Genomic DNA, 26,598 nt, shown 5'->3' on the forward strand with positions numbered 1-26,598 from the left:
CGCCAGCAGGGGGAGGGACCACGCCTCCAAGGGTGTCCCTACACCTTATAAAGCCATCGGAGTGGGAAAGAAATGCGATGAAGGTTCCTGACGGCCATAAAATTCCAAACATGGAAATGATTGCTCTGTTATATGAAACATTTGTTCCAGCATTAAATAATTATAAAATAAACTCCTGACACCAGAATGGAAACCGTCACCGTTAAGCTGGTCTGTTTACTCTGAACTGATCCTGGCATGGCTGGGGCTCACACGAGGGAGGGGGGGGAGTGGGGGGCACTCTTCATTGCCTGGAGACATGGGGCTCTGGGTGTTCCTGTCCTGGCCAGACCTGTGCACAAACCCCATGGGGCTGAATTGCCAGAAGGCGGCCGAGATGGAAAAACGGGGAGCGTGGTGTCACCTTCACTCTTGTATTCGTTGGGCCGGCTTTCTCTTCACTTTTCTCTGACTTAGGCTTTACGCTGAAACTCTGGACTACAACATAAGTAAGAAAAATAATTCTATTTCGGGAGGGAAATAAGAATGATCTTTTCTGTCTCAGAGTATGATTTAACCATCTATCTACTGATGGTTTCCCTTTATTGCATTTTCATTTCATTTTATTATTTTTAATCCTCACCCAAGGATATTTTCCCATTGATTTTTAGAGAGAGTGGAAGAGAAAGGGAAAGACAGAGAGAAATATCGATGTGAAAGAAACACATCGATTGGTTGCCTCCTGCATGAGTCTTGACCAGGGCCCAGGCCGGGGAGGGGCCTGCAACCGAGGTATGTGCCCTTGACCAGAATCAAACCCAGGACCTTTCGATCCACTGGCCGACACTCTATCCACTGAGCCAAGCCAGCTAGCACTGCATTTTCATTTTAAATTTATGACTTGTCTCTAACTCTGTCTTTTCTTTGTAACAGAACACATGGCAACTCTTATTTCTACTGCTGGAATGGAACTTCTTTGAGGATAACATAAGTTACACTTTTCATAAAGTGGAAAGAAAGTGCTTCAAAAGATCACTTTTATTTTTTCCTCAATGAGGTTACCAACAATTTTTAAATTTAGTTTCTGTTATATATTCTTATTTTTAAAATGAAAAGGGAATTAAATAAGTGGGTGTCTTGAGTATTCAAGCATGGAAAATATGCTCTTTGGAATTTTATATGGAAAATAATGGAGTGTGGATCCTGTGGTCCGTGCCTTCAAACATTAGCAGCTACTTTTCAGGAGCAAAATTCTGTAGCTGTGGCATGGGGGTGGGGGATTGGGGGGCTACCTCTCGTTGATGGTGATCTTTTAGCTCAGATTGAGAGAGCACTAATTAACCTGCTGTAAACCCTGGACTTTTCCTTGTAGGATGATAGATGTCAAATGCTTAGAGATGTGGCATGGAGCAGTGGGTCCTCTTAAGTAGCCTTTCTTCCTCCATTTTCCAGAGTTTTACTCTGAAGGCGGTGCTTGCTACAGATCCAAGGCGAGGAGGAGAGAGAAGGTGTAGCCAAAGGATGTTTCTGCCTGAACTGATGCAAAGTGAAGGGGAACCATGGTGATGCCATGGCATTGGTTGTAGGTCATCCTCAGACAGAAACCAGGGATGCATTCTGGGTGGGCAGAATTGTGTGGGAAGCCAGCCGACTTCTGTCTGTCTGTGTATCTATCCATTATTTGTTTTTGTCATATCTACCTTATTTACCTATTTATATCTTTATGTTGTTTACCTGTCACCCATCTATATTCATCTATCAATCATCTATTCTTTGCATCAGTTAGTCATCTATTATTTACCTATTATCTGACTAGAGCTGTCATCTATATCTTACCTGTCTTTATTGTTTTATCACGAAAACCTTATCGGTTGCCTCAGAACAATGAGCAGAGCATAAGTGCCCCCACTAGAAAGTTTGCTTCTAGAATTTGCAGTGAGTTTGTCAGAGAATCTGTTGGCTCTCTGGCTACCAGATGCAAATGTGGTTCCAGAGTTAAACAATACCTGGACTTTTTCCTTGAAAAAGACAGTGTGTAGCAAGGGCATGTTTAGCCCTGATGCTCAGGGCACCTGAGTGAACCTGGCCCCTTGTCACAGGGGCCGGATCCTTTTGGATAACACACACCAACCTGTTGTGATTTATACTTTAACTAGAGGCCCGGTTTGTGCACCAGTGAGGTCCCTCGGCCTGGCCTGCGGGGATCAGGCTAAAACCGGCTTTCCGGCATCCCCCAAGGGGTCTCAGATTGCAAGAGGGCAGTTCTTGGGTGACGCACCCAGGAATTGGGCTCCCTCCTCTCTGTTCTGGGTGCATCACCTGAGAACCGAAGCTGCCAAGTCACGGCAGCTCAGCAGCTCCTATGTTGAGTGTCTGCCCCCTGGTGGTCATTGCGCGTCATAGCTACCAGTCGAACGGTTGCACGGTCGCTTAGGTTTTTATATATAGAGATAATGTAATTGTTCCCCATTTCCCCCTCTACCCTTTCTCAGGTGTTCATTAAGCAGTGAGACAGTCACCCTGTGTTTGCCGTGATTATGAATGCAGCTTCTGTCCAGTTATTTACTTGAAGTCACTCTGTGACGCTTGTGTCTGATGCTCACTGTGTGACTGCACCATCATCACGTGGTCCTAGTGTGTGAAACAGCAGGGTTTGGTCTGGAGGACACTGACCCATGAACGTGGCACAACATGGTTTTGAGGATGAACTACGCATATGTTACAAAAATAAGCCATCGGCAGCCATTGAGGCCTTCCGGGGAGAGCAGCACTGGGTCTTGTGCAGAATTCTGTGCTGCGGGAACCTAGACGCTGGGGTGCTGCGGGAGCCTAGACGCTGGGGTGTTGCTGGGCCAAGCCAGATAAGAGGGGTGACATCAGACAGTGGGTGCAAGGTTGTCCCTGAGAGCAGGATGTCCTGGGCGGCTGGAGCTGGGCAGGACATCCAGAGAAGGCTGACCACATTGTGTTGGCTGGAGTGGCAGATTCTAAATGTGGTTTCAATGGGGACAGTTTTGGATTTGGACAAGCTTTGTTTTCTTTTTAGATCTAGGGCTCTGAGTGAGAAACATAAGTGCTATTTGTGCCTCAGTTTCTCACCTGTTAAATCAGTTGTTGTAAGAATGAAAAGAGATTATTTAGGAATGGGACATGTAGGACAGGGCCACACTGACATCTTCCCCTTTGAAAGGGATCATGGTTTCTTGAAGAAAGCATTTATTTTCCTACTAGTGACCTGGTGCATGAAATTTGTGCACATTAAAAGGGGATTAACTAGAGGAAATAATTTAATATTGCTATTTGCCCTTCCTCTATAATAGAAGTGTCAGAGATGAAAGAAAATTAGTAAAATGTATATGAAAACCTTCCTCCTATCAGAGTCTGGGGCTCACCACGGGACCCAGAGTCAAGTCCCCACCCACCCACATGCGCCTCAAAATCTTGTGAGACCCAGACCCTCCTGGCCCCTGCCCCCATTGGGCTAGATCCAGACCCGGCCATTCCCACCCTTGTCAAGCCCCGCTGGGCAGGGGGCGTAGTCTCACGTCCCTTGACCTGGCGCCAGGATGGGGGGCATGACCTGATGTCCCCCAGCCCAGACCATGGCAGGGGGCATGCCTTGAGTTCCTCCATCAAGCCCCGCCAGGTGGAGGACACGGCCTGAGATCCCCTGTCAAGCCCCTGCTGGGCGGGGGGTGCGGCCTGAGTTCCCCCGACCCAGCACTGGGGGTGCACCTTGAAGTCCCCCATCAAGCCCTGCTGGGTGGGAGGCACAGCCTGAGGTCCCCTGTCAAGCCCAGCCAGGCAAGGGGGCGCAGCCTCAGGTCCCCTGTCAAGCCCCACTGGACAGGGGGTGCGGTGTGAGGTCCCCGGCCTGGTGCCGGGGTGCAGGGCATGGCCTGAAGTCCCCTGTCAAGCCCCACCTGGTGGGGGGCATGGCCTGAGTCCCCCGGCCTGGCGCTGGGTGGGGGAGCAGCCTGAGGACCCCTAGCCCCGCACCAGGATGGGAAGCGCACCTTGAGGTCCCCCGTCAAGCCCCGCTGAGCCGGGGCCAGGGCCTGAGGTCCTGGCACTGAGGTGGGGGGTATGGCCTGAGGTCCCTCAGCCTGATGCCAGGGTGGGGGACATGGCCTGAGGTCCCCTGTCAAGCCCCACGGGGGCGGGGGAGGGCATAACCTCAGGTCTCTGCTGAGAGCTCGTTAAGGCTCCTTATGGGAACTTGGCCTCAGCTGTGGGTGCAGCCATCTTTGTGATGGAGTGATGGTCAATTAGCATATTCCCTCTTTATTAGATAGGATATGCCTAAGGTTTTAACAATTGGAGTTTTCCAAAGTAAGACTTAAAAGAGTTCAAAGTGAGTTTCCTGTGAAGTTGGCATACTCTGAAAATTAAGGGGGGAACCCTCTCATCCTTACATTTTCATCTGAGAGATTTTTAAAATTTGAGCTGAGTTTTGGGTGTAAAATGAACTGAAATGGGGCTGGTTTGCCTGGGCTCGGATTTGCTGGTGGAATTGTGCACAGATGCTGTGTGATGACAAATCCTGAATGGCCAGTGGGATTGGCTGGGAATGGGTAAATAGTAGGTGTCTACCTAGTGTGCAGGGAGCCTCTTAGGAGGCTGGTATGTACTAGTTGATGTCCCACTGACATACTCTCACTCACATGTTCCTTTATCTGGTCCACGCCTGGTTTTATCCAGGTGTCCCTCGGATGCAGGGAGCACACTGGTTTTGAATTTGTAAAATGCTGAGCGTAAGCCAAAGTGAGTTAATCAGGAGTACAATTTGCATGGAAACCAGCTTCCTGATAGTTTTATTATTTCCAAAGACTGGTCAGGGAAGAACATGTGGTGAAGGAGAGCGAATCTACTGGGGAGATGGGGAAGCTGCCTTCCCAGGAGCCCCCGGGGGCTGAGAGGACAGACCCGGACTTGGGAGGTAGTTCTAGAGCAGAAAGTTCCTCCTTCTGCAGGTTATTTTATCAGGTTTTCTCAAAGCCAGGTGTTTGCCTCTTTCTAGCGATGCGACACGACAAGCAGTCAGCTAAAGCAGCGATTTTCAACCTTTTTCATCTCATGGCACTCATAAACTAACTACTAAAATTCTGTGGCACACTGAAAAATATATTTTTTCCTGCTCTGACAAAAAGGTATAATTTAGATTCATTCACACTGGACAGCTGTTGTGTTGGATATTGTCCCTTTTTTAATTTGACAATCTAAGGGAAAAGAGGTCAGTATCCCTGACCAACTAACTAGTCAGGTATTGGCATGTTTTAAAAATTCGTGTGGCACACCGGTTGAAAGTGGCTAGGCTAGTGAGAAGCCTGTGGTGGGCGGGGGGTGGGGGGGCCAAGATGTGAGAGCCACTCCTCAGCCAGCGTGTCCGTGTGTTCACTGACGGCCTTGTCTTAATCAGTCGCAAAGCTAGTACAGTGTGCACATTCATGTGGGTATTTGGGTGTTGATACTTTGGACATTTTAAACAGATAGGTTTGACGGGGTCTTTCCAAAAGAACTGAACAGTCCAAGCGCTGATTGGCAAAGGGGTGCAGGTGCAGAGCATGGTAGACTAGTGATGGGGGCCATGTTTCACTTGAGCCCAATCAGCCCACTGACGGCCACTGAGGTGCTCATCATCCGAGAGCAGGATGTGTTTTCTGTATCTCTGTTGTTTATGGCTCTGTGTTTAAAAAGGAGTCATGTGTTTTGTGGAGTGGATAAGACTCCACACTCGGTTGTGAGTTACCTATCAGACATTCAGCACTGAGGGCGCTTTATGGTCTGATCAAGTTTAGTGAGCATACCTCACTAGAAAAAGCAAATGTACCAATTTGTGGCTGAGCCATAATAACTTTTTATTTGCTTGCTCTATTTTTATTCAAGTGCAGGTTTTGGGCTCTTTTGGGAATGATGGTTTGATCAGACTATTAGGGGAAATTAGCAGATTCTAAAAAATTCAAGGGGAACATCAGTGTTTTGTGTGTTTTATACTTATATTTGGAAAGGCTGCTGCGAGTCATAAAGGTTATTTTGTCCCATGTGCTCAGCACTGAGGAAGAATGTCAGCGTGGTGATGATGGTGCCTGCTCTTCTGCATGGGAAACTCTGGCTTTAACATTTTAATTCTTATTTTACCGATAAGCCAATAAGCACCTTTCTCACATATTTGGATTTCCATAGGTTCCATGTTCTTTTTTTTTTTTTTTTTAACTTAATGTTCCATTTGGTCTAAGTCACTTATTTTCAAAAATACCCTAGCAGTTTCAAGTCCTTGGAACTGACATGTCTGATTAGAAAAAACCTCACTAATGGAGGAAGGTGCTAATCAGTAATGGTTTTGGGCAGTTGTCACCGGCATGGGCCTGCACAAGCCATGGTTGACTAGGCTAATGAGAGCCGTGGGACTGGGGAGGTTCCTGCCCTGGCAGATGTGAATACGGTGTGGAGAATCTACTTCTGGGCCCCGTCAGAGCCGAAACCTTGAGAGCAGGGCCTGGGCAAGCATTTTTGTTTGTTTGAGGGCAAGGAGAATGACTAAAGTGCTTTCTTTTTAAGTTATAATTATAAGGCAAACAGAAAACGCAGTTGTGACTGTCTTCTTGGACTCTTTTGAGGGACCAGCCCTACCCGTGGGGACCATTCTGAATCTTTCTTTCCTTTTCTTATAGGTGACATCACACAAAAAGGATATGAAAAGAAGAGGTCGAAATTAATTGGCGCCTACCTGCCCCAGCCTCCGAGTACGTACACTTTGATTATATGTCATCTAGTTTAGAGAGTTAACTGCAACATGCAAGAGAGAATAGCACAAATCCTTTCTTAGTCCCTGATTTGCATGAAGACTGCGCTCCTGACATGGCACTAGTCACATCTAAGTCCTTTGTATGACTATTGCATGTATATTTTGTGAATATAGAAAAAGCACATGATATCCTATAAGTGTGCTTTAATATGTTTAGTATTTCATCGACAGAGGGCAGTTCTATGGTTGATTACTTCAAAATGCTAAAATGATAAAAATACGAGAGAAGTTATGATTTAAACATGATTTTTAGTTTGGGAAGTTAAAAATTATTGCTATTGCTTATAGTTTACTTAATCCAAGGTTTTGTTGAAGTAGTTGGGGAACAGGCCAAATCTAGAAACCTAGAAAATGATATAATATCCTGCCTGGGATTATGAAATCATGAAGGTTTGTTTTGCTTAGAAATGTGATTGTAAAACATTATGGATTCTTCCCCAAAGCACAGAGTCTGTTTCACTCCATGTCCAGGTTTATAGAATCTCTTTGCACTTGAGCCAGGTTCTGTCCATTTCAAGAAACAAAAGGATGCCAGGCTGGAGTTCCCACAGCTCAGTTCTAGTGAAGCTCAGTTTGGTTTGAGGGTGACCTTGAGATGGCTAGGCTTTGGGAATGGCTTAAAGCTGATGCAGTTAATGCTGTCCTCAAGGAGAAATGAAAGCAATATAAATTTTGAAGGTGGTGCTTGAACTCTACAGTTTACACTGTTAAAATGATTTTTAAAGCTGCTCCAATTATTCTGCTAGAAAAGGGTTAAGTCTGCGGGGGCACATAGCTCACAGATCCCCTGCTCTGCCCCTCCTGATCTCCAGGCTGTGACATACCCAGTTGTGGCCTGTTAGCATGGTTAACAGTGTTATATTCCAGGAAGCTTAATTTGTGTGTTGAGCTTCTGCTGTGCTTGTAGCTTTGTTTTGATTTTGTGTGCTTGCTTTCTTTCCTTGATTCTTAAGAGAGTTAATATAAAGATGGACCTGTTGTATAGCCTGAATGAGTAAGTGAAAAATAAACCTTTGGTTGGCTGATGCCCATATGTGAAAGGCTTTAGGATTAGGTGTGGGCAGACGAGTAGCTGGTGGTCTCTCCCTTTTCCCTTCTCTCCTCCTCTAGCAGTACTGCGTGGTGATGGCCATCTTCGTGGCCTTGATGGTGAGTCCCTTTCAGCAAGTGGCCCCTCCACATCTTGGAGGAAGGCTGGTTGGCTGACTCTAGGCTCTTAACATTGCCGGGTTCTTATTTCTGTGCCTTACCAAACAAGAGTGAAACAGAAGCAGTGCCCAGACGATGGTTCTCCAGCCCCCGTGCCAAGAGCTTGGCTGGCTGTGTGGGCTGGGCGCTCAGGGTGGCACCCATGTTGCGTGGTCCCTTTGGTGTTCTTTGTGCTCTTCTGCATGGGGTCAGCAGCTCTGCTCAGCGCTGTAACAAATTTAAAAAAAACTAAAGTTTGAATTAATTAGTTTTTTTTCGACTTGTTACAGCAGCGAACGGAGCTGCGGTGGCCCGGTGTAGACTGCAGCACAGTGAAGGCGCCCCGAGGAGAACACCACACTCCGGCCACATCGGGGTGTGTGACATCAGAGAAGCCGCTGGCAGGGAGCGGGTGGCCAGCACCGCGGGAAACCGGCCTCTGTTTTACTTTCGTTTCGGTGAGCGCACTTTTCTGAGAGAGAGAGAGACCCCATGTTTGAAAGGGACTATCACTCAGCACCATTCTAAACAGAAGTGCAAGCCTTAGCGTTGGGGGACCCTAGTGTTGGGAGTCCTGTGTGTGTGCCCTCATTCTTCAGACGAGGTCACGCAAATTTTCAGGGGGCCATAGTTCCCCTTGGTTGTAAAGTTGTTATAGAACCTGGAACTACGACTGTTCCACTGACCCAGAGCCAATTAGAATAGAATATGCTGTTTCAACAACCCTATTTTTACAATTGGGACACCGCTTAAAAAATATTTGAGAAAGAAGACTGTATGACAAATTCTAAAAGTCTTCTTAAAATTATTGGTCTGCTGCTGACCTTCGTCTCCTAGCCAAACACCTCAGCAGAGGAAGAATAGTGGTCCTGGCCCCTGAGACCTGCTGAGGGGAGTGAGAGCTACAGGCCTTTCCACTCCTATGCCCGAAGGGCAGTGTACAGGGTTTGATAGATGAATGAAACTGATTACTGACAGAATGTATTCTTCAAGGTAATGATCCTCAGAGGTCAAAACTGTGTTAGTGGTTGATAGTTTCAATACAAGAAGCCCAAAAAGGTGAGTTCAATGCAACTTTTAGTAGAATAAGAAGATAAGCATTTGTAAGTTTTAGGCTTGTCTTCGTGGTTTTGCCTCTGAATAAAAGGCATTGTTTGAAAATCATGCACACATAATAAAGAGAGAAAGCTTATTATTACAATTGGCCCCAAGGGCTGGTCACCCCACTGCGGCTTCTGTTGGTCCCCTCTGAGCTGCTTGCTGACAGTTATGAGTGTCCTTGCAGGAGGAATGGAGGCTTTGGTGAGTGGTTGGTGGAGTTGGGCGTTAGCTGTGAGGTCCTTCTCACAGTGACGGGAGTCTCACACACCTGACTGAAATGTGAGGAAGAGAGAGCCTATGTGGGGATGCTGCTCCATGGACCTCGTGCCCATCCCATTCCCACTGGGCATGGTTCAGGGTGTCATGAATGTATAGTACTTAGACCCATGCAGTCAAGTGTTAGCAGTTCTTCTCGGTTCTGTGTGAAGATGGTAAACCGAGGCCCAGGGACACAGATGGTGACAAGAGCCAGCGGGGACACCCATCTCCAGAGCATGTTGTCATCGCTGGTGCCTTTCCCCTCAGTCCACGTGGGATCTGAAGCTAGGTCAGTTCCTGGCACGTAGCGCTCAGGGGATTTTTATCACATTATCATCTGAGGGGAACTAATTTTTGTCTCTGTGGCTTCCCATGATTTTGGACAGTTACCTCACCTCCTTTGGGACACCTCCCCTCCCAGGGACCTCTCTTGGTCTGTCTCTGTTGTAGACACTGGGAAGCCTGCAGCTTTCCTGAGAGTTGGTTCTCAAATGTGGTATGAACGTGAGATCCTATGATAGGTAATGAGAGAGACCCCTCCATTACCGCCCCTGGGACCTCCTGTGATGACAGGTTGAATTCTGCTTTGGAGCTGTATTTTTTTAAAATATATTTTTATTGATTTCAGAGAGGAAGGGAGAAGGAGAGAGAGAGATGTCAATGATGAGAATCATTGATTGGCTGCCTCCTGCATGCCCTATACTGGGGATCAAGCCCACAACCCGGGCATGTTCCCTGCTGGGGAATCGAACCATGGCCTTCTGGTTCATAGGTCAATGCTCAACTACTGAGCAACACTTGCTGGAGTTGCATATCTGACTGTTGACTTTTTCTTGTTAGAACATACCTTTTTTAGCCACCTCAGATTTCATTCACAATGAAGTCAGATAAAAATTAATGAATGAAATATCCACACTAATGCTTTAGTTTCTTTTAATACCCTGTTGCTAGTGACCTGTTAAAGCTATTCTTATTTTGTCAAATTTATTTTCTCTTAAAACTTGTGTTTTTAAACCTGTATTTCAGCCTATGAAAATAAATGTTGATAGTGTTTGTTGAATATTAGCTTTCTGAGGACAGACATGTAGGGTCCATGTACAGGCGAGCACTAACCTACAGGTTTGCATAGCGGGGATGAGTGTGTGAATGTTAGGACTGTGCACATCTCAGAGGAAGTTCACAACCAGCTAGGGACCCAGAAGGGGTCAAGGTTGAAAGTAGTTCCAGGAAGCATGTTTGAATGAACTAGAAAGGTAACAGTACTGAGAATGAAAGCGAAACATTAAGTGTCTATATGAATCGGTCACTGTGTAATCTGGACCATTCCAAACTGTCCATTTAACTGTTCTTTCAGAACTGTACTAAGATGTCAGTAAACTGGTAAAGTGTAAAGCCACCAGACAGAGGAAGGGAAGAAACAGTGACACGTTTCTGTGATTTGTAAGGTGCCTCCCTAAGCTTGGGGGGGGTGGGGCTGAGACAGAAGACGAAGGTGATGAAACCTCAGGGTGGGGGGAGGCATGGCATCCAACGAGGGTGATCCATGCCCTCCCCACTCTCCAGAGAGGTTTGTTCTCTGGAGAAATGGACTAAGAGCCTCTAGATTCAGGGACACCAAGTGATACTGACCCCTGAGGCGCTAAATGAGAACGCGCATGCTGGAGGGAGAGAAGGCCTCCAGCTGTGGATGATGGGTGCTCCTGTGTTTGGTCACAAGACAGGAGACCTGAAGTCCAATCTTTGGGCAAATGGAACAGCCCAGATAAAAGAATCTACTGGGAATAGATCTGGTGATGCCGCCACCAAAGGAAGTAAGCACTGCTTGCAGCTCCTGTAATGGGAATAAAGAAGAAATTGCAAAAGTTGACAGAGGAGAAGAGAGACTATGGTATAGTGATGGCCATAGTGGTGTAAGGGAGAAGTCCATATACTGTTTAAAATGGTCAATTGAGTAGGATTATAAATCCATATTTATAAGTATGAATGTAAATAATTATTTTTCATCATAAGACTTAATAGCACTCTTTGATTTCTGTGCATCTACTTGATAAAAATACAAAGTAATTTTTTAAAAGATCATTTAAAAAAGATTCTTTGTAGATAATAAGCGGAAGAATTTTGGTGGCTGTAAATGCAGTCATTAAGAACTGTTAATTAATGATGTTAAATATGCTTGCTAGATGAAAAGTTTACAGCGTAGGTATCTTTTTCACAATTCTAATCTAGTAACCTGTTTATGTGGGACCCATAACCATGCCATAAAAAATTGAGGTGCAGCTCTGGACGGATGGCTCAGTTGGTTGGAGAGCTATTGGTACACCAAAAGGTGGTGGATTTGATTCCTGGCCAGGCACATAGCTAGGTTGCTGTCACCCTCGTTGGGGCATGTACTGGAGGCAACTGATTGATGTTTCACTCTTATATGGACTTTTTTTTTTTTTTCTCTCTTTTTTTTTCTCTCCCTCTCCCTTCCCCTCCTTTCCTCCATCCCACCCTCCCTCCTTCCCTTCCTTTCTCTGTAAAATCAGTAAAAAACATCTCAGGTGAGCTTAAAAAAATTGAAGTGCAGAAATCACCCTAAGAGAAATATTAAATACCAGGAACAGATAGCTCCCCTGGAGCCGTCAAGAAAACCAGGGACTAAACTCTGTTTTGTTAAATTGCTGTCTCTGGTTTTCTTTCTGTCAAGTATTTACGGGTCCTTTTCTGAAGAAGTAGCAATTAATGTTTAATGGTCAATGCTCGGAATTTCTTCATTTCTGAACTGTAATGATTAATCTTTCCCATACTTAACGTTTATCTAGATTGTGCCTTTACCACTCTAGTTCTGAAGTGTGATAGGTATGATGATTGCCAGGTTTAGGTCAGCATTTGACCAGTACCCATTGAATCATTTTTATCTGACCATGTTAACATTTTTGCTAATTCATCAAAGCTATAGTGAAATATAATTTGTTCAATCCTTTAGCTTCAAATGGGGCAAGATTCCAGAGTTAGAAATTTGGAATGAACAAAGATGGAAGCTTATTCTCAATCCTAGTTATCTGAATTATATTGTTTAAGATATCCTATAAGATTTATTTTAAAATTATCTTTAATGATAAATGTAATTTTCTCAAATATTTCCTTACCACTTTCTATGTTTATTATATAAAGAAGATCATTACTTGATTCTGTGCTTTGGACTCCATTTTCTTTCTTTCTTTTTTTTTTTTTAATCCAAACCCTAAAGATTGCAGATGTTGCCTTTGGCTTAGTTTACATTTTTCCCCATGACATATTAGACGTTATGATGTGCAAGAGCCTGTGCTGTTTCTCAAGGCTGTTGTGTTGGGTGTGAGTCTTGCCCTGCCCTGGATGCTTCTCCCTTTCCTGGTCACCGTCCATGACATCCGGCCTGTGCCCACTCCCATGTGAGCTCTAGCTCGGCTGTGGGAATGCAGTGAGTCAGGGCTGTACTCTACCAAAATGATTTGCTCCACAAAGTAAATTTGCTCCAGCTGCCAAGGAAAGCCTCACCTTACTTTGCTATTTCCCTTAACCCAGGGGTGGATCAAGCTTTGCCGCCAGAGCGCCGGGCTCCCGTTACTCCTTCCTCCTCCTCTCGCTATCACCGCCGAAGGTCCTCAGGGTCAAGAGATGAGCGCTATAGGTCAGGTAAGGCACCAGTGCGGCATGAGGTCTGCAGCAGCCGTGTGTAGATAAGGCGGAAGTATGTGTCTTTGAATGTTCTTGTGATTGGTTGTGGTCCACAGATGACTGCATCCTTCCTCATATGCAGATATTCTCTCCAGGGTACAAGTTAACATCCAGTAAACGATAATGATTTTCACATTTCAAAAGACAGTGTTTGGTAGAATTTGATAAAAATAAAAATAGTAACTTCTCATGAACCAAATTTTATATTTAAGGTTATACAGTTCAATTTGGTTTTAATTTTTATAATGTTGGTTGCTAGTATGGTTTTTATTCTCTTTTAACCTCAATAATTTTTCAAGTACAATTTTCAAAAAAGAAACAAATCCTTAAATTTTTGTATGAAACATCCATCAGACCGTCAAACCTCAGAGGGAAGGTATGGGGGGGGGGGGGGCGGTAAGGGGGAGAGATCAACCAAAGGACTTGTATGCGTGCATATAGGCCTAATCAATGGACACAGACAACAGGAGGGTGAGGGCATGAGTAGGGGGGGAGGGGGGGTAATGGGGGGATAAGGACACATATGTAATAACTTAATCAATAAAGAAATTAAAAAAACACAGGGGCTTGTGCATGAGTTGGGATAAGGACCTCGTAAATATTTACATTGTAAGATGACATGTAAAAGTAAATAAATACCTCTGACTAAAAAAAAAAAATTTTTGTATGTTCTCTATTGTTGCCTTTGTATTTTATGGTGCTGTCTACAAGAGTGCTATCTTGGTAATTCCATTTCATTGTAATCATCACCCGAGCTTGGCTGGCTTGAATTTATTTCATTTATTTAGCATCAGAAAATTTGCAATTAATATTTTAATTACTTTTGAGACATTTTTTTTCCCAACATCTAGATTAAAGTTGCTTTTACCCACTTCCCTACCTATAATTTTTAAAAGAAAATTCCCAGTAAGTGTTGTTGCTGGACACCAGTGCACGGCACATGTGGATCGCTGAAGATACTGATCCGAATGATAACATTGTCTATCCTTTATATTTGGCAAGGTAGTTTCACAGACATCATCTTTCTTAGTTTTTATAACAAACAGGTGAAGTGCTTATTACTGTTTCATGTTACAGAAGAGGAAACTGAAGCTATGGCAAATGTGGTAGCTCAGCTAGTTCATACCAGGGTAGGATGGGTCCATGTTTCTTGAATCTTTCTGTTAATGGGGGCTTATAAGATAAACCACCACCATTTCCTCTAAGGAGCTGTCCGACTGACTTCCTGGATGAAGGGGTAAGACAGATTTGATGGCGTCAGGAGTAGTCATCTGCACAAGCAAGAAGAATGGACTAAGAAACGTGGAAATGCCAAGCGCAGCCTCACTGCTGCTCTCCCTGCCTTCTCAGCCCCTCTCAGGAGGCTTTGATGCCTGGTCAATACCTGGGGATGGAATGAAGGCAGGAGTTTGTTCCCAAATCCACCTGCGTTTCTCAGAGGTATTTAACACCCAGCACACATCAAGAACCCATCTTAGCCATTCCAGCATCTCAGAGGCCCCTTTCAGATAATTAGGAGAGTAGAGGCATGCACTTGTATGCTGTCAGCTTACTGTGAAATGTTTCCATTAACTCCTTTGTATTTATACTGCTGCTAGTATTTTATACATGCACATACACATGTAGACACATATGTAGACACACACATAGTTCTGCATACAGTAGCCACACCTGTAGATACATAGTCCTGCATACAGTAGCCACACCTGTATACCACATATGATGGCATGTTTACAATCTTTAGTATCTTTAGTTCTCACAGAAGCTAGTCCCGTGCTCTTATTTCCATTCTATAGATAAGAAAATGGAAGTTTGGGCAGGAATGTGATTATTAATGCTATTGCAGTGAGTAACTCATTAAAAGAGGTCACAAATCTAGCTTTGCCTTCCCTGTCAGAGGACTTCTTGCCACAAAGATTTTATCTAATGTCCATTTCTAACCTTTAACTCTGTGTTAATTTTTATAATTTACATGGAAATTAAATCTCAACAAGTCTATTTCCCAAGTCTATTGTCTGTCTTTCCTGATGATGGAGGGTGGGGCTGATAGACCCCAATGTTTACACAGCCTTTGATAAGGTGTACTGTGTTTTGCAGATCCTCCTAGTTACTTAGGGGGTAGATAGGATGGGTGATCAGATAGTAAAAGTCTGAGAGAGTTAGCACAGCAGGAATGGTAATTCCTTAGCCTCAGGTACCTGTCAACTCACCTGTGCACATTACTTCCATATTTGAGGATGGAAGAGGGGATGTGGGAGAGCAGCGCACTGCGAGGGGGGAGGGGGGGCGGGCTACGGAGGAGAATCGAGGGCAACTTCAGGAGTTATTTTTACTAGTCAGTAGAAACAAGGCCAGCTTAACAGTAGTCCTCTGCAAAGGAAATAGACCCATCTGGGTTCAGCCCACCTCCAGCCCTACTTTAGAATTACTCTTAACTCCTCACCCACATCACTGTGAGCGGGAGGAGCTGTGAACAAAAGCTGCAGCTGCAGCTAGCGTTGGTCCTTTCCAGTTAGAGCTCCAGACTTGGATGTGAACATTTGATACTACCCCCCTGACCCCCCACCTCTGGCCTGCAGATTCTAACAGGCTTCTGACCTTGCAGCTTTGTCTCCTGTAGGTGTCTCTCAAGGCACCCTTTTCCCATATCCTCTATATAGTTCTGATTTTCTCCCTTGGTTGCTCTTTCTGCTCAGTCATTGGGAATGTGGGGCTCTAGGCCTAAGGTCAAAGACTAGCGCAACCCCTCCAATGGCCGATGTGGTCCTGGAGCTTCGTCTCAGCGCCCAGCACCCGAGGAGTGTGAGGAAGTGTCCTTCCTGATCTGCTTAGTGCTAGAGAGCAACAGAGAATAAGACACAGCCTCCCCCTCCCTAGGAGTTCACAGTCTAGAGGGAACCAGACCAGTGGACTGAAGTTTATAATTTGTAAAGGGTAAACGTTCCTGTGCAGTGTGGTCTCTGAGGAGGCTGTTCCCCTCATGCTTAGCTCCTAAATACACAGCTGGTGACACACCTGCTCAAGCACCCCAGCAGCTCCCCTTGCTCTCAGAGTAAGAATCATGTCCCCATAATGACCCACCATGTGCGTGGTTTCACTCCCGTTTCTCCATGATCTTGTCTTTCACATTATTCCTGCTCTGCAGCCTCACCGGCGTCCTGGGTGGTTTTGAGCCCACAGATACCTGACTGCTGTAGGGCTACTACACGGTCTGTTCTTCTGCCAAGAATGTTCTTCGCTCATACATCCACACTGTTGGTTTCCTTACCTTCATTAGGTCTCTGCTCAGGTGCGACTGCTTTTGTGAGGCATTCTCTGACACGATTTCATAGCACCTCACACACGATCCCTATGCTTCCCCATTCTGATTCATTTGTATCCACTGCTGCCATCACCCTAGCACTCTATCAGTCATCCATCTATCAGCCCACCTCCATGTCTATCAGACATCTCTGTCAATAATCTGTCATCCGTCTATCATCTACCTACTTACCTATATCAGTCATCTGTATGCTTGTATTAATCATCTACCTACTTGTCTATCAATTAATTTTATTTCTCTGATCAACCATCTATCTGCCTATCATAAGAATGTAAGACCTACAACGACAATCTTTGTTCTGTTAATTCATGTATGCCAGTCACATAAAATGTTGCCTAGGTAACAGTTTTGGAAGGAAGGGAGATGAGGGACCATGGCACATTTGGGGGAAAGTAAGAAATTACATACAGAGATTCGAGATTTTAAGGTATCTTGTATACCATGCTTGGGAATTTGAACTTGATCCTGAAGATGGTAGGGTGCCATTTGAAGATTTTAGGCAAAGACATGACAGGAGCAGTCTCAGCATTTGAACATTACTTGGGTAGCTCTGTGGAATATGGATTAGAAGTGGAGGAGTTGCAAAGACCCTGAAAACCTGATATTATTGAATGTCTAGGAGGTGAGTCAGTGCTGGTAAGATTTGAGATATGTTTAGAAGATAATAGCAATAGGACCCTAAGGCTGAATTAATGTAAGAGTATGTGAGAGAAGGAACAAGGGGTGACTCTAGGTGTCCAGGTGATACACCTGCATAGATGATGGTCTCTGGGTCTGCCTTTAGAGAATTAATCCTTTCATTCATAGATTAGAGATGGTGGAATTTGCCTCAGCTATTTACTTACAATGCAGTTGTAGAGAATACCTTGAAAAATTGTATAGACATTTCTTAAAGTGTCATGTAAGGCATGGAAAATATTATTACACAAGAGGCCCAGTGCACGAAATTCATGCACGGGGGTGTGTGTCCCTCAGCCCAGCCTGCACCCTCTCCAATCTGGGATCCCTCTCACAATCCAGGACTGCTGGCTCCCAACTGCTCGCCTGCCTGCCTTCCTGATTGCCCCTAACCGCTTCTGCCTGCCAGCCTGATCACCCGCTAACCACTCCCCTGCCAGCCTGATCAACACCTAACTGCTCCCCTGCCAGACTGATTGCCCCTAACTGCCCTCCCCTGCAGGCCTGGTCACCCTTAACTACCCTACCCTGCAGGCCTGGGTCCCTCCCCAACTGCCCTTCCCTGCAGGCCTGATCACCCCCAATTGCCCTCTCTTGCAGGCCTGGTCACCCCTAACTGCCCTCCCCTGCTGGCTTGATTGCCCCCAACTGCCCTCCCTTGCAGGCCTGGTCCCTCCCAACTGCCCTCCCCTGCTGGCCATCTTGTGGTGGCCATCTTGTGTCCACATGGGGGCAGCCATCTTTGACCACATGGGGGCAGCCATCTTGTGTGTTGAGTGACAGTCAATTTGCATATTACTCTTTATTAGATAGGATAGAGGCCTGGTGCATGGGTGGGGGCCAGCTGGTTTGCCCTGAAGGGTGTCCCAGATCAGGGTGGGGGTTCTCTTGTGGCATGGAACAGCCTGGGCAAGGGGCCTGTGGTGGTTTGCAGGCCAGCCACGCCCCCAGCGACCCAAGCAGAGGCCCGGGTATCTGGGATTTATTTATCTTCTATAATTGAAACTTTGTAGCCTTGAGCGGAGGCCAGGGCAGGCCAGGGCTGTGGGAGACTTGGCTTCTTCCATCGCTGTGGGCAATGCAAGTCTCCTGCTCTCTCCAGCTCCGTGGCTGCTGTTATTTTTGTTGGAATTTATTTATCTTCTGTAATTGAAACTTTGTAGCCTCGAGCGGAGGCCAGGGCCGGCCAGAGCGGGCAGGAAGCTTGACTTCCTCCAATCCCGGGGAAACCCAAGCCACCTGCTCACTACGTGGTCGCAGCCATCTTGGCTGGGTTAATTTGCATACTCTCTCCTGATTGGCTGGTGGGCGTAGCAGAGGTACAGTCAAATTGCATGTTTCTCTTTTATTAGTGTAGACTAGTGGCCCGGTGCATGAAATTCGTGCACGGGGGTGGGGGTTATTCCTCAGCCCGGCCTGCACCCTCTCTAATCTGGGACCTCTCGAAGGATGTCCTACTGCCGTTTTACAGGGATCGGGCCTAAACCGGCAGTCGGACATCCCTCTCACAATCCGGGACTGCTGGCTCCAGCCACTCACCTGCCTGCCTGCCTGCCTGCTCGCCCCCAACTGCCCCCCCCCTGCTGGCCTGCTCACCCCCAACAGCCCCTGCTGTCCCATCCTGGTCTGATCAACCCCCGGCGACCCAAGGTCCCAGCCCCTCCTTTTTTTCTTTTTCCAGTGCCTCCTTGAGCAGTGGCCAGGGCCGGCTGGAAGCAAGGATCTAGGATTTATCTATCTTCTATAATTGAAACTTTGTAGCCTTGAGTGGAGGCCAGGGCCGGCCAGGACGGGCGGGAAGCTTGGCTTCCTCCATTGCCAGGGCAACCCAAGCCTCCTGCTTGCTCCAGCTCTGTGGCCAGCCGCCATCTTGGTTGGGTTAATTTGCATACTCGCTCCTGATTGGCTGGTGGGCTTGGCTTGGCGTAGCAGAGTGATGGTTAATTTGCATGTTTCTCTTTTATTAGTGTAGATATATACATTTTAATTGTAAACATTTTTGAATATTAACTGCTTAATTTATATATGGGATAGGCCTATCCAGAGAATCTTTCCATGTGCTTGTGAAATCTCAGCTGGGGATCTCATTTTCTATAATCAATACCAAGCTCTCCCAATTCACTGTGTATCATGGCAACCACCCTAAAGAAAAGCTAAGGAGGACCCATAGATCATTATGCCAGCTCACTTGATAGTCTCACTTACCATTTTATTTTCTTCTCTCTCCTGTTGTTAAAATAATCTAGTCATGAGTGTTCTTATTTTAGACATTTCACTGATATGTTACTTTCTCTTACAGTATATGCTCTTACATCATTTTAAAAATTATGGTATGAAATCTTAGCTGATTTCAGTCTATTGCCAGTGTACATGTTTCAGGACTTTGCAGTTTTTTTCTCCTGAGCCAGCATGGAAGATTTAAGACATTCAAAAGGGAAAGTTTTGTGGCCCTCAGGAGATTTTTGCTCTTTGAATTTCTTTGACTACTTAACTTGCTGTAGCATTCCTTTGGTTGCTTCAATGACCAAATTATATCAGCCAAGAAGTGATTCTATTATCTCTTAGTTAATTGACTTAATTAATGGTCAATCTAGTCAACCGTATAGCCTCAAATTTAATCTCTCCTGGCAACATTTTTCCATTTCACTTCTAAACCCATGGCCTTACATCATGATGAACTCCTACTGGAATTCTTGATAAATGACTTCCTTTGGAAACTTAAATTTGATTTGGAAAGTGAATGAATGATGAACAGGTATCTATATATTAGGCACTTTCTTACTTTCACTTGATAAAGTCTAAATTAGAGCTTTAAAAATTCTAGGTATTTTTAAACATCCCTTTTCTCCCCACCAAACACCCTAGAAAAGAAAACTTTGAGGTTGTGTTATGTCTATTCCAACCAAGACCAACTATGATACGAAAGAAAATTAAAACTAAAATGTAGCATACAATCTCCTAATATGTTAAAAATGATTCTTTTGTCCTTTTATGAACTAAGAAATGGTTTAAAAACCACAGCTCATATTTTGCGTGCGCACATGGTCAAGGCGGCTGCCTCTCAGTGGTCAGCCACCCTGACCCATCCTCACGCTCATTCCTGGGAGAATTTCATGGAGCCCTGTCTTAGATTAAGACGGCAAACTGAAGTAGTTCCAGGGATCTCACTACCCTTTAAGAAAGTCTGTGAGGTCAAACTATTCAGAATAACACTAACACATTGTTTGCCTTTTTACTCTCATTTTTTTAAGAATGCACACTGGATTTTTCTAGAGGCTGCATGATATATGGTGATGTTATGATTCTAACAGCTAGTGGAATCTGTGATTGTGAAGTCCTGTGTTTTAAAAGTTTACTTTCTAATGTAGTAAATATGTAAATATTAATCCCACAAGCAAATGCTTTTAAGGGCTTTTGGCATTAAGAGTTTAAAGCATTCTTTGAGTCAACGAGTTTGAGAACCATTGCTGTTAGGCTTGTAAAAATGTAATTTATTCTTTAAAAATTGAGAGATAATATGAACTAGAAACTTCTACGTCTGAATCCACCCCTGGTTTTATGCTGCCATCAGCTTAAAGAGTGATTCATGGCAATGCTCAGTTTCTGGGAATAAGGACCTGTGTCCTCATATTTACTCATTCAACAAATGTGCAAATAGTTTTGTGTACTGAGTCCTCTGCTATGCACTATAGGTAAGAGAGTGATATAAAAAACATTGTGTTTGCTTTTAAAGAGCTTATTTATCCTATAGTAATTTCTTCCTTAATTGTATAGTTTCATTTTCTAGATTGAGTTTTTTCTTTCTCTAGTCAGCTTGAACTTACTGATTTTAATGTAGTTCCTAACTCTGTAACCTGTGTTCTCTCTGAACAACTCAGTTTTCATAAAATTATTTATTCTAGTGTAAATTCGGAAATAACATTTCCTTACATTAACATATGAGAGAAGGATGCACTAAATCAGACTACATACTCAACTAAAGATTCACTGTGAAGGATACACTCCTGACTAGAGCTACACTGTTTAACATGATGGCCAAATCCACATGGAACTTTTCAAAATTTAAACTACTTAAAATTAGATAAAATTTATGGTTTGTTTCTTTTGCTTCACTAACCATTTTTTTTTTTTTTCTTTTTTGGCAAGTGGCTATTAGACTGGGCAGGGCAAATGTGGGAATCACCAGCAAAACAGAAAGCTCTCCTTCGCAGTGCTGTTCTAGGGCCAAGGTTCTGTGAGAGTAGGGGTGACGGCAGGGGATGCACTTATGATCAAAAGACCTGTTTGTCCAGAACTAATAAAACAAACTAAATCTTGATATCTGTATCTGTCATTTAAACAGAAACGGCACAGTCAGATTTGCATTTTAGAAATGTCAGTGTAGCAGAGCAGGAATATATAGGATAGATTGGTTTGGTTGGGATGTGTTCCTGGCTGAAATCAGGGACATGTTAAAGAGGCTGTTGTATTTTATTTTTATTGATTTTTAGAGAGAGAGGAAGGGAGAGGGAGAGAAACATCAATGTGAAAGAGAAGCACCAATCGGCTGCACCCTGCATGCTCTGTCCCCCTAACCCCAAGGGATTGAGCCCACAACCCAGGCATATGCCCTGACTGGGAATTGAGCCAGCAGTATTTCAGTGCACAGGATGAAGCCCAACCAGCTAAGACACACTGGCCAGGGTGAGGCTGTTGTATTTTAGGTGAAAAAAATATTCATCAAAATTTACGTGATGCACCAAAATGGTATTTAGAAAGAAGTTGATAGCCTAAAATGTTTATATTAAGTAAGCAGAGATGTTGGACATTGAAAAAATAAGGATTTAACTTAGAAAGGTAGAAAAGGAAAATCAATAAATTCGTAGAAAGAAGAAAAATTAACAAAGAAGAAAATGGAGTAGAGGATACAGACTTGTTTTCTACTCCAGCATGTAGTGGAAGCATGGCATCATCACACCCATCCTCATCACAAGAGAAACTCTTAACAAATGGGAAGTCAACAACCTTTCTTTGATCTATCAAAGAACTGAGGTCACTGTGCAAACTGCCACCCCAAAATGGGGGTGGGTAATGTAAGCAGAGGTGAAATCTCTAAGAAAAAATCTAAAGGCAGTGCTAGAAATAAAAAACATCATGACAGAAATGAAGAATGGCTCATCAATAGACAGAAGGCGGGTAGGTCAGATACTCACATCTACATAAAGAATACTTGGAGATTAAACAATATACTCTAAAGAACACATGAATCAAAAAATCAAAGAAAAATTTAAAACATTTTGGAAAGGAAATATTTTTTAAAAGGAAAAATACAGGTGTTCAAAATGTGAGATGCAGCAAAAGCAATGCTTAAAGGCAAATGTATTACATCGAATGCATATATTAGAATAGAAGAAAGTTCTAAAATCTGTAATCAAAGCTTCAACCTTAAGAAACTAGGAAAGTAAGAAGAAATTAAATCCAAAGAAGAAAAGAAATAAAAGTTGGAGGAGAACAAATGAAATTGAACATGCAAAATCAATAGTAAAAATGGAAGAAACTAAATGCTGGTTCTTTGAAAAGGTCAATATAATTAATAAACTTCTAACCAGGTTAAGTAATAAAACAATAGAGATGACACAAATTACTAATATCAGAAATGAAAAGCAACCATCACTACTGGTTTCTTAGACCATAAAAGGATAATAAAGGAATATTACAAATAACTGTATGCCCACAAATTTGATAACCTAGATGAAATGGACCCCATTCCTTGAAAGACATAATCGACCAAAACACACAAGAAGAAATAGACAATCTGAATAGGCCTATGTCTATTTTAAAAAAACACAAAATCAATAAATAATAAGCTTCCAGAATAACACACCAGGCCTAGATGGTCACTTGCAAATTCTACAAACAGCTAAGTAAGACATTATATTCATTCTTTATGCATTCTTCCTACAGATAAAAGCAAAGGGAATACTTCTAATTGATTCTGTGAGGCTAGCATTAACCTAAAACCAAAACTAGACAAAGACATTACAATAAAGGGAAACTACAGACTAGTATCTCTCATGAACAATAATATTTATACATAGATATAAAATTCCTCAACGAAGTATTAGTAAATGAAATTCAATATTGTATACAAATAATTATGTACTACTACCAAGTGGGATTTATTCTAAGTATGCAAGGCTGGTTTCACATTTAAAAATTAATATAATCCATCACATCAACAAACTAAGAAGAAAAACCTCATGACCCCATCAATATATACCAAAAAAACAAACCCCAAAAACATTTGACAAAATCTAACATCCATTGTGATAAAAATCTCTTAGAAAATTAGGAATAAGAGGGAAATTCCTCAATTTGATAAAGAGCATCTACAAAAAACCTACTGTTAACATTATACTTACTGGTGACAAACTAAATTATTTCCCACTACGATCAGGAACATGGCAAGAATGTCCTCTCTCCCTACTACTATTCAGCATTACTAGTATACTAGAAGTCCTAGCTAATGTAATAGGACAAGAAGAGAAAAGGAAAAAAGGGTATACAGATTGGGAAGGAAGAAATAAAATTATCTTTATTCACAGATAACATGATTGTCTTTGTATAAAATCCCAAAGAATCAAGAAAAAAATCTAAAACTAATAAGCAGTTATGGCAAGCTTACAGGATATAAAGTTAATATATGAAAACCATTCACTTTCTTATATACCAGTAACAAACAATTGGAACTTGAAATTAAAAACACGGTGTCATTTACATTACCATCAAAGAATGAAATACTTAAGTAGAGCTCTTAAAACTATAAAAATAATGAAATTATAGTTCTAAATAAATGGAGAAAAATTTTGTATGTGTGGATAGGCAGCCTCAATAATGTCAACATGTCAGTTCTTCCCAATTTGATCTATAGATTCAATGCAATCCCAGCCAAAATCCCAGCAGGTTATTTTGTAAATATCAACAAACTAAAGTTCATATGGAAAGGTAAGAGACCCTAAATAGGCAACACAATATAGAACAATAAAATTGGAAGACAGACACTACTCAACTTGAAGACCTACTAAAAACTAGAAGTAGACAAGACAGTGAAGTATTGGTGAAATAATAGACTAATAGATCATTGGATCATATTAGCCCAGAAATGGACCCACATAGATATAGTCAACTGATACTTGACAAAGAAACAAAGCAATCCAATGGAAAAATGATCATCTTTTCAATACATAGCACTGGAACAACTGGACATCCACATGTTAAAAAATGAATATACCCCTAGCCAGTTTGGCTCAGTGGATAGAGTATTGGCCTGCAGACTGACAGGTCCCAGGTTTGATTCCAGTTAAGGGCATGTACCTCAGTTGCAGGTGAGAGGCAACCAAGAGATGTGTCTCACATCGATGTTTCTTTCCCTCCCTCCCTCCCTCTCCCTCCCTCTCCCTCTCCCTCTCCCTCTCCCTCTCCCTCTCCCTCTCCCTCTCCCTCTCCCTCTCCCTCTCCCTCTCCCTCTCCCTCTCTCCCTCCCTCTCCCCTTCCCCCTCCCCCTCCCTCTCCCCCTCCCCCTCTCTCTCTCCCTCTTCCTCTTCCTCCACCCTCCTTTTACTTTCTAAAAATCAATGGAAAAATAGCCTGGAGTGAGGATTAACAAAAAAACAAACAATGGATCTAGAACAGATCTTACAGCTTTCATGAAAATTAATTCACAGTGGATCATAGACCTAAATGTAAAACAAAAAATTGTAAACATTTTCGAAGATAATATAGGATAATATCTAGGTGAACTTGGGTTTGGTGATGACTTGTTAATACAACACCAAAAGCACAATCCATTAAAGAAAAAATTGGTAAGTTGAACTTCATTAAAATTAGAAACTTCTGTTCTATGAAAGACACAGTAAAGAGAATGGAAAGACAAACCATAGACTGGGAGAACAATCTTTGCAACACTCATTTTTAATTAAGGACTGGTATCCAAAATACACAGAGAACTCTTAAACCTCAGAGTAAGGAAACAAACAATCCAGTTAAGTGAGCAGAAGACCTGACAGATAGCTCACCAGAAAAGACCACAAATGGCAGGTAAGCACAGGAGAGATGCTCCACATCGTCATTAGAGAACTACAATGAGATACCACTGTCAGAATGGCAGAAATCCAGAACACTAACACCACATGTTTGCAGGGACAGCAACTTAGGAAGGCAGTTTAGTGGTTTCTTATAAAATTAAACATACACTGAAGTACTTGAGGGTCCACTCTGTGGAGTATATGGCCTCTATGCTGTACGCCTGAAACTAGTACAGAATAATTTTAATGTAAACTGTAATTGAAAAATTAAAGCCTGGTTGGTGTTGCTCAGTGGTTGAGTGTCAACACATGAACCAGAAGGTCACGGTTCGATTCCCAATTAGGGCACATGCTCAATCCCCACTATGGGGCATATAGGAGGCAACCACTCAATGACTCTCTCTCTCTCTCATCATTGTTGTTTCTCTCTCTCTCTCTCTCTCTCTCTCTTAAATCAATTTTAAAAACTTTTTTAAACTAAATGTGGAAAGCATTATAAAATAATAGCAGGCATTTAGGACTCACTGTTTACCTCCAAGGGTATTTACTATTTGCACTGCCTATTTTGATGTGAAATCCTATCTCATCCTGTATTATTACCAAGACATTTACTATGATTCTTATTTCTTTGATAGAGGGAGCTAGTTTCTTAGAAAGCAATATTTTCTCATATAAAGTTTCTTCTTGTTGTGGTATTCAGCAGCATTGTTTAAAACATATTGTATGTTCAATAAACATATAATGTATGAATGGCAAACAAAACAAAACAAAACCATAAACTAGACATACTCTTACGGAAGGATCCAGCAGCTGCACTCCTTGGTATTTACCCAAAGGGGTTGGAAATATATATACTAGAAATGTTCACACAAATGTTTATAGCAGCCTTGCCCATAATTGCTAGAATTTGGAAGCAATTAAGATGTCCTTCAAGGTGGATGGATAAATAAACTGGTTCATTTAGACAATGGAATATTGTTCAGTTATAAAAAGAAATGAGCTACCAAGCCATGAAAAGACATAGAAGATCCTAAAATACATATTACTCAGTGAAAGAATCCAGTCTGAAAAGGCTACATATTGTATAATTTCAATTCTATAACATTCTGGGAAAGGTAAAACTGTGGAGACAGTGAGAAGATTGGTGGTTGCCAAGTGCTCCGGGGAAAGGAGGGATAAGTAGGTGGAGCCCAGAAGATTTTTAGGGCAGTGAATCTATTCAATATGACCTTGTAATCGTGGATATAGGTCATTATACATTTATCAACCATAGAATGTACAACACCAAGACTGACTCCTAATGTAAACTACAGGCTTTATTTAAGAATGTATTGATATTACCCCTGTTAATCGTTACAAATGTACCACACTAGTGTAAGATGTTAATAATGGACAAAACTGTGTATGTGTGAAGGCTGGGATGGGGTATATGGGAACACACTGTAGTTTCCACTCAATTTTTCTGTAAACCTAAAATTGCCCTAAAAAATAAAGTCTATTAATAT

The 26,598-nt window shown here is 43.0% G+C and overlaps 1 protein-coding gene across 2 annotated transcripts in view; it reads left to right on the forward strand.

Moving 5' to 3' along the window:
• DIP2C (disco interacting protein 2 homolog C) overlaps positions 1-26,598 on the forward strand; it is a 385,891-nt gene that overhangs the window by 204,583 nt on the left and 154,710 nt on the right. Inside the window, exons 2-4 of one of the 2 annotated variants that reach the window (XM_054726559.1) lie at positions 6,651-6,722; positions 8,263-8,430; positions 12,878-12,988. In XM_054726559.1, coding sequence (XP_054582534.1) covers positions 6,651-6,722; positions 8,263-8,430; positions 12,878-12,988 — 351 coding nt within the window. The remainder of the gene's footprint in view (positions 1-6,650; positions 6,723-8,262; positions 8,431-12,877; positions 12,989-26,598) is intronic. The other variant, XM_054726564.1, reaches the window with a different exon arrangement.

The sequence above is a fragment of the Eptesicus fuscus genome, chromosome 2, assembly GCF_027574615.1.
Source record: "Eptesicus fuscus isolate TK198812 chromosome 2, DD_ASM_mEF_20220401, whole genome shotgun sequence".
NCBI lineage: Eukaryota > Metazoa > Chordata > Mammalia > Chiroptera > Vespertilionidae > Eptesicus > Eptesicus fuscus.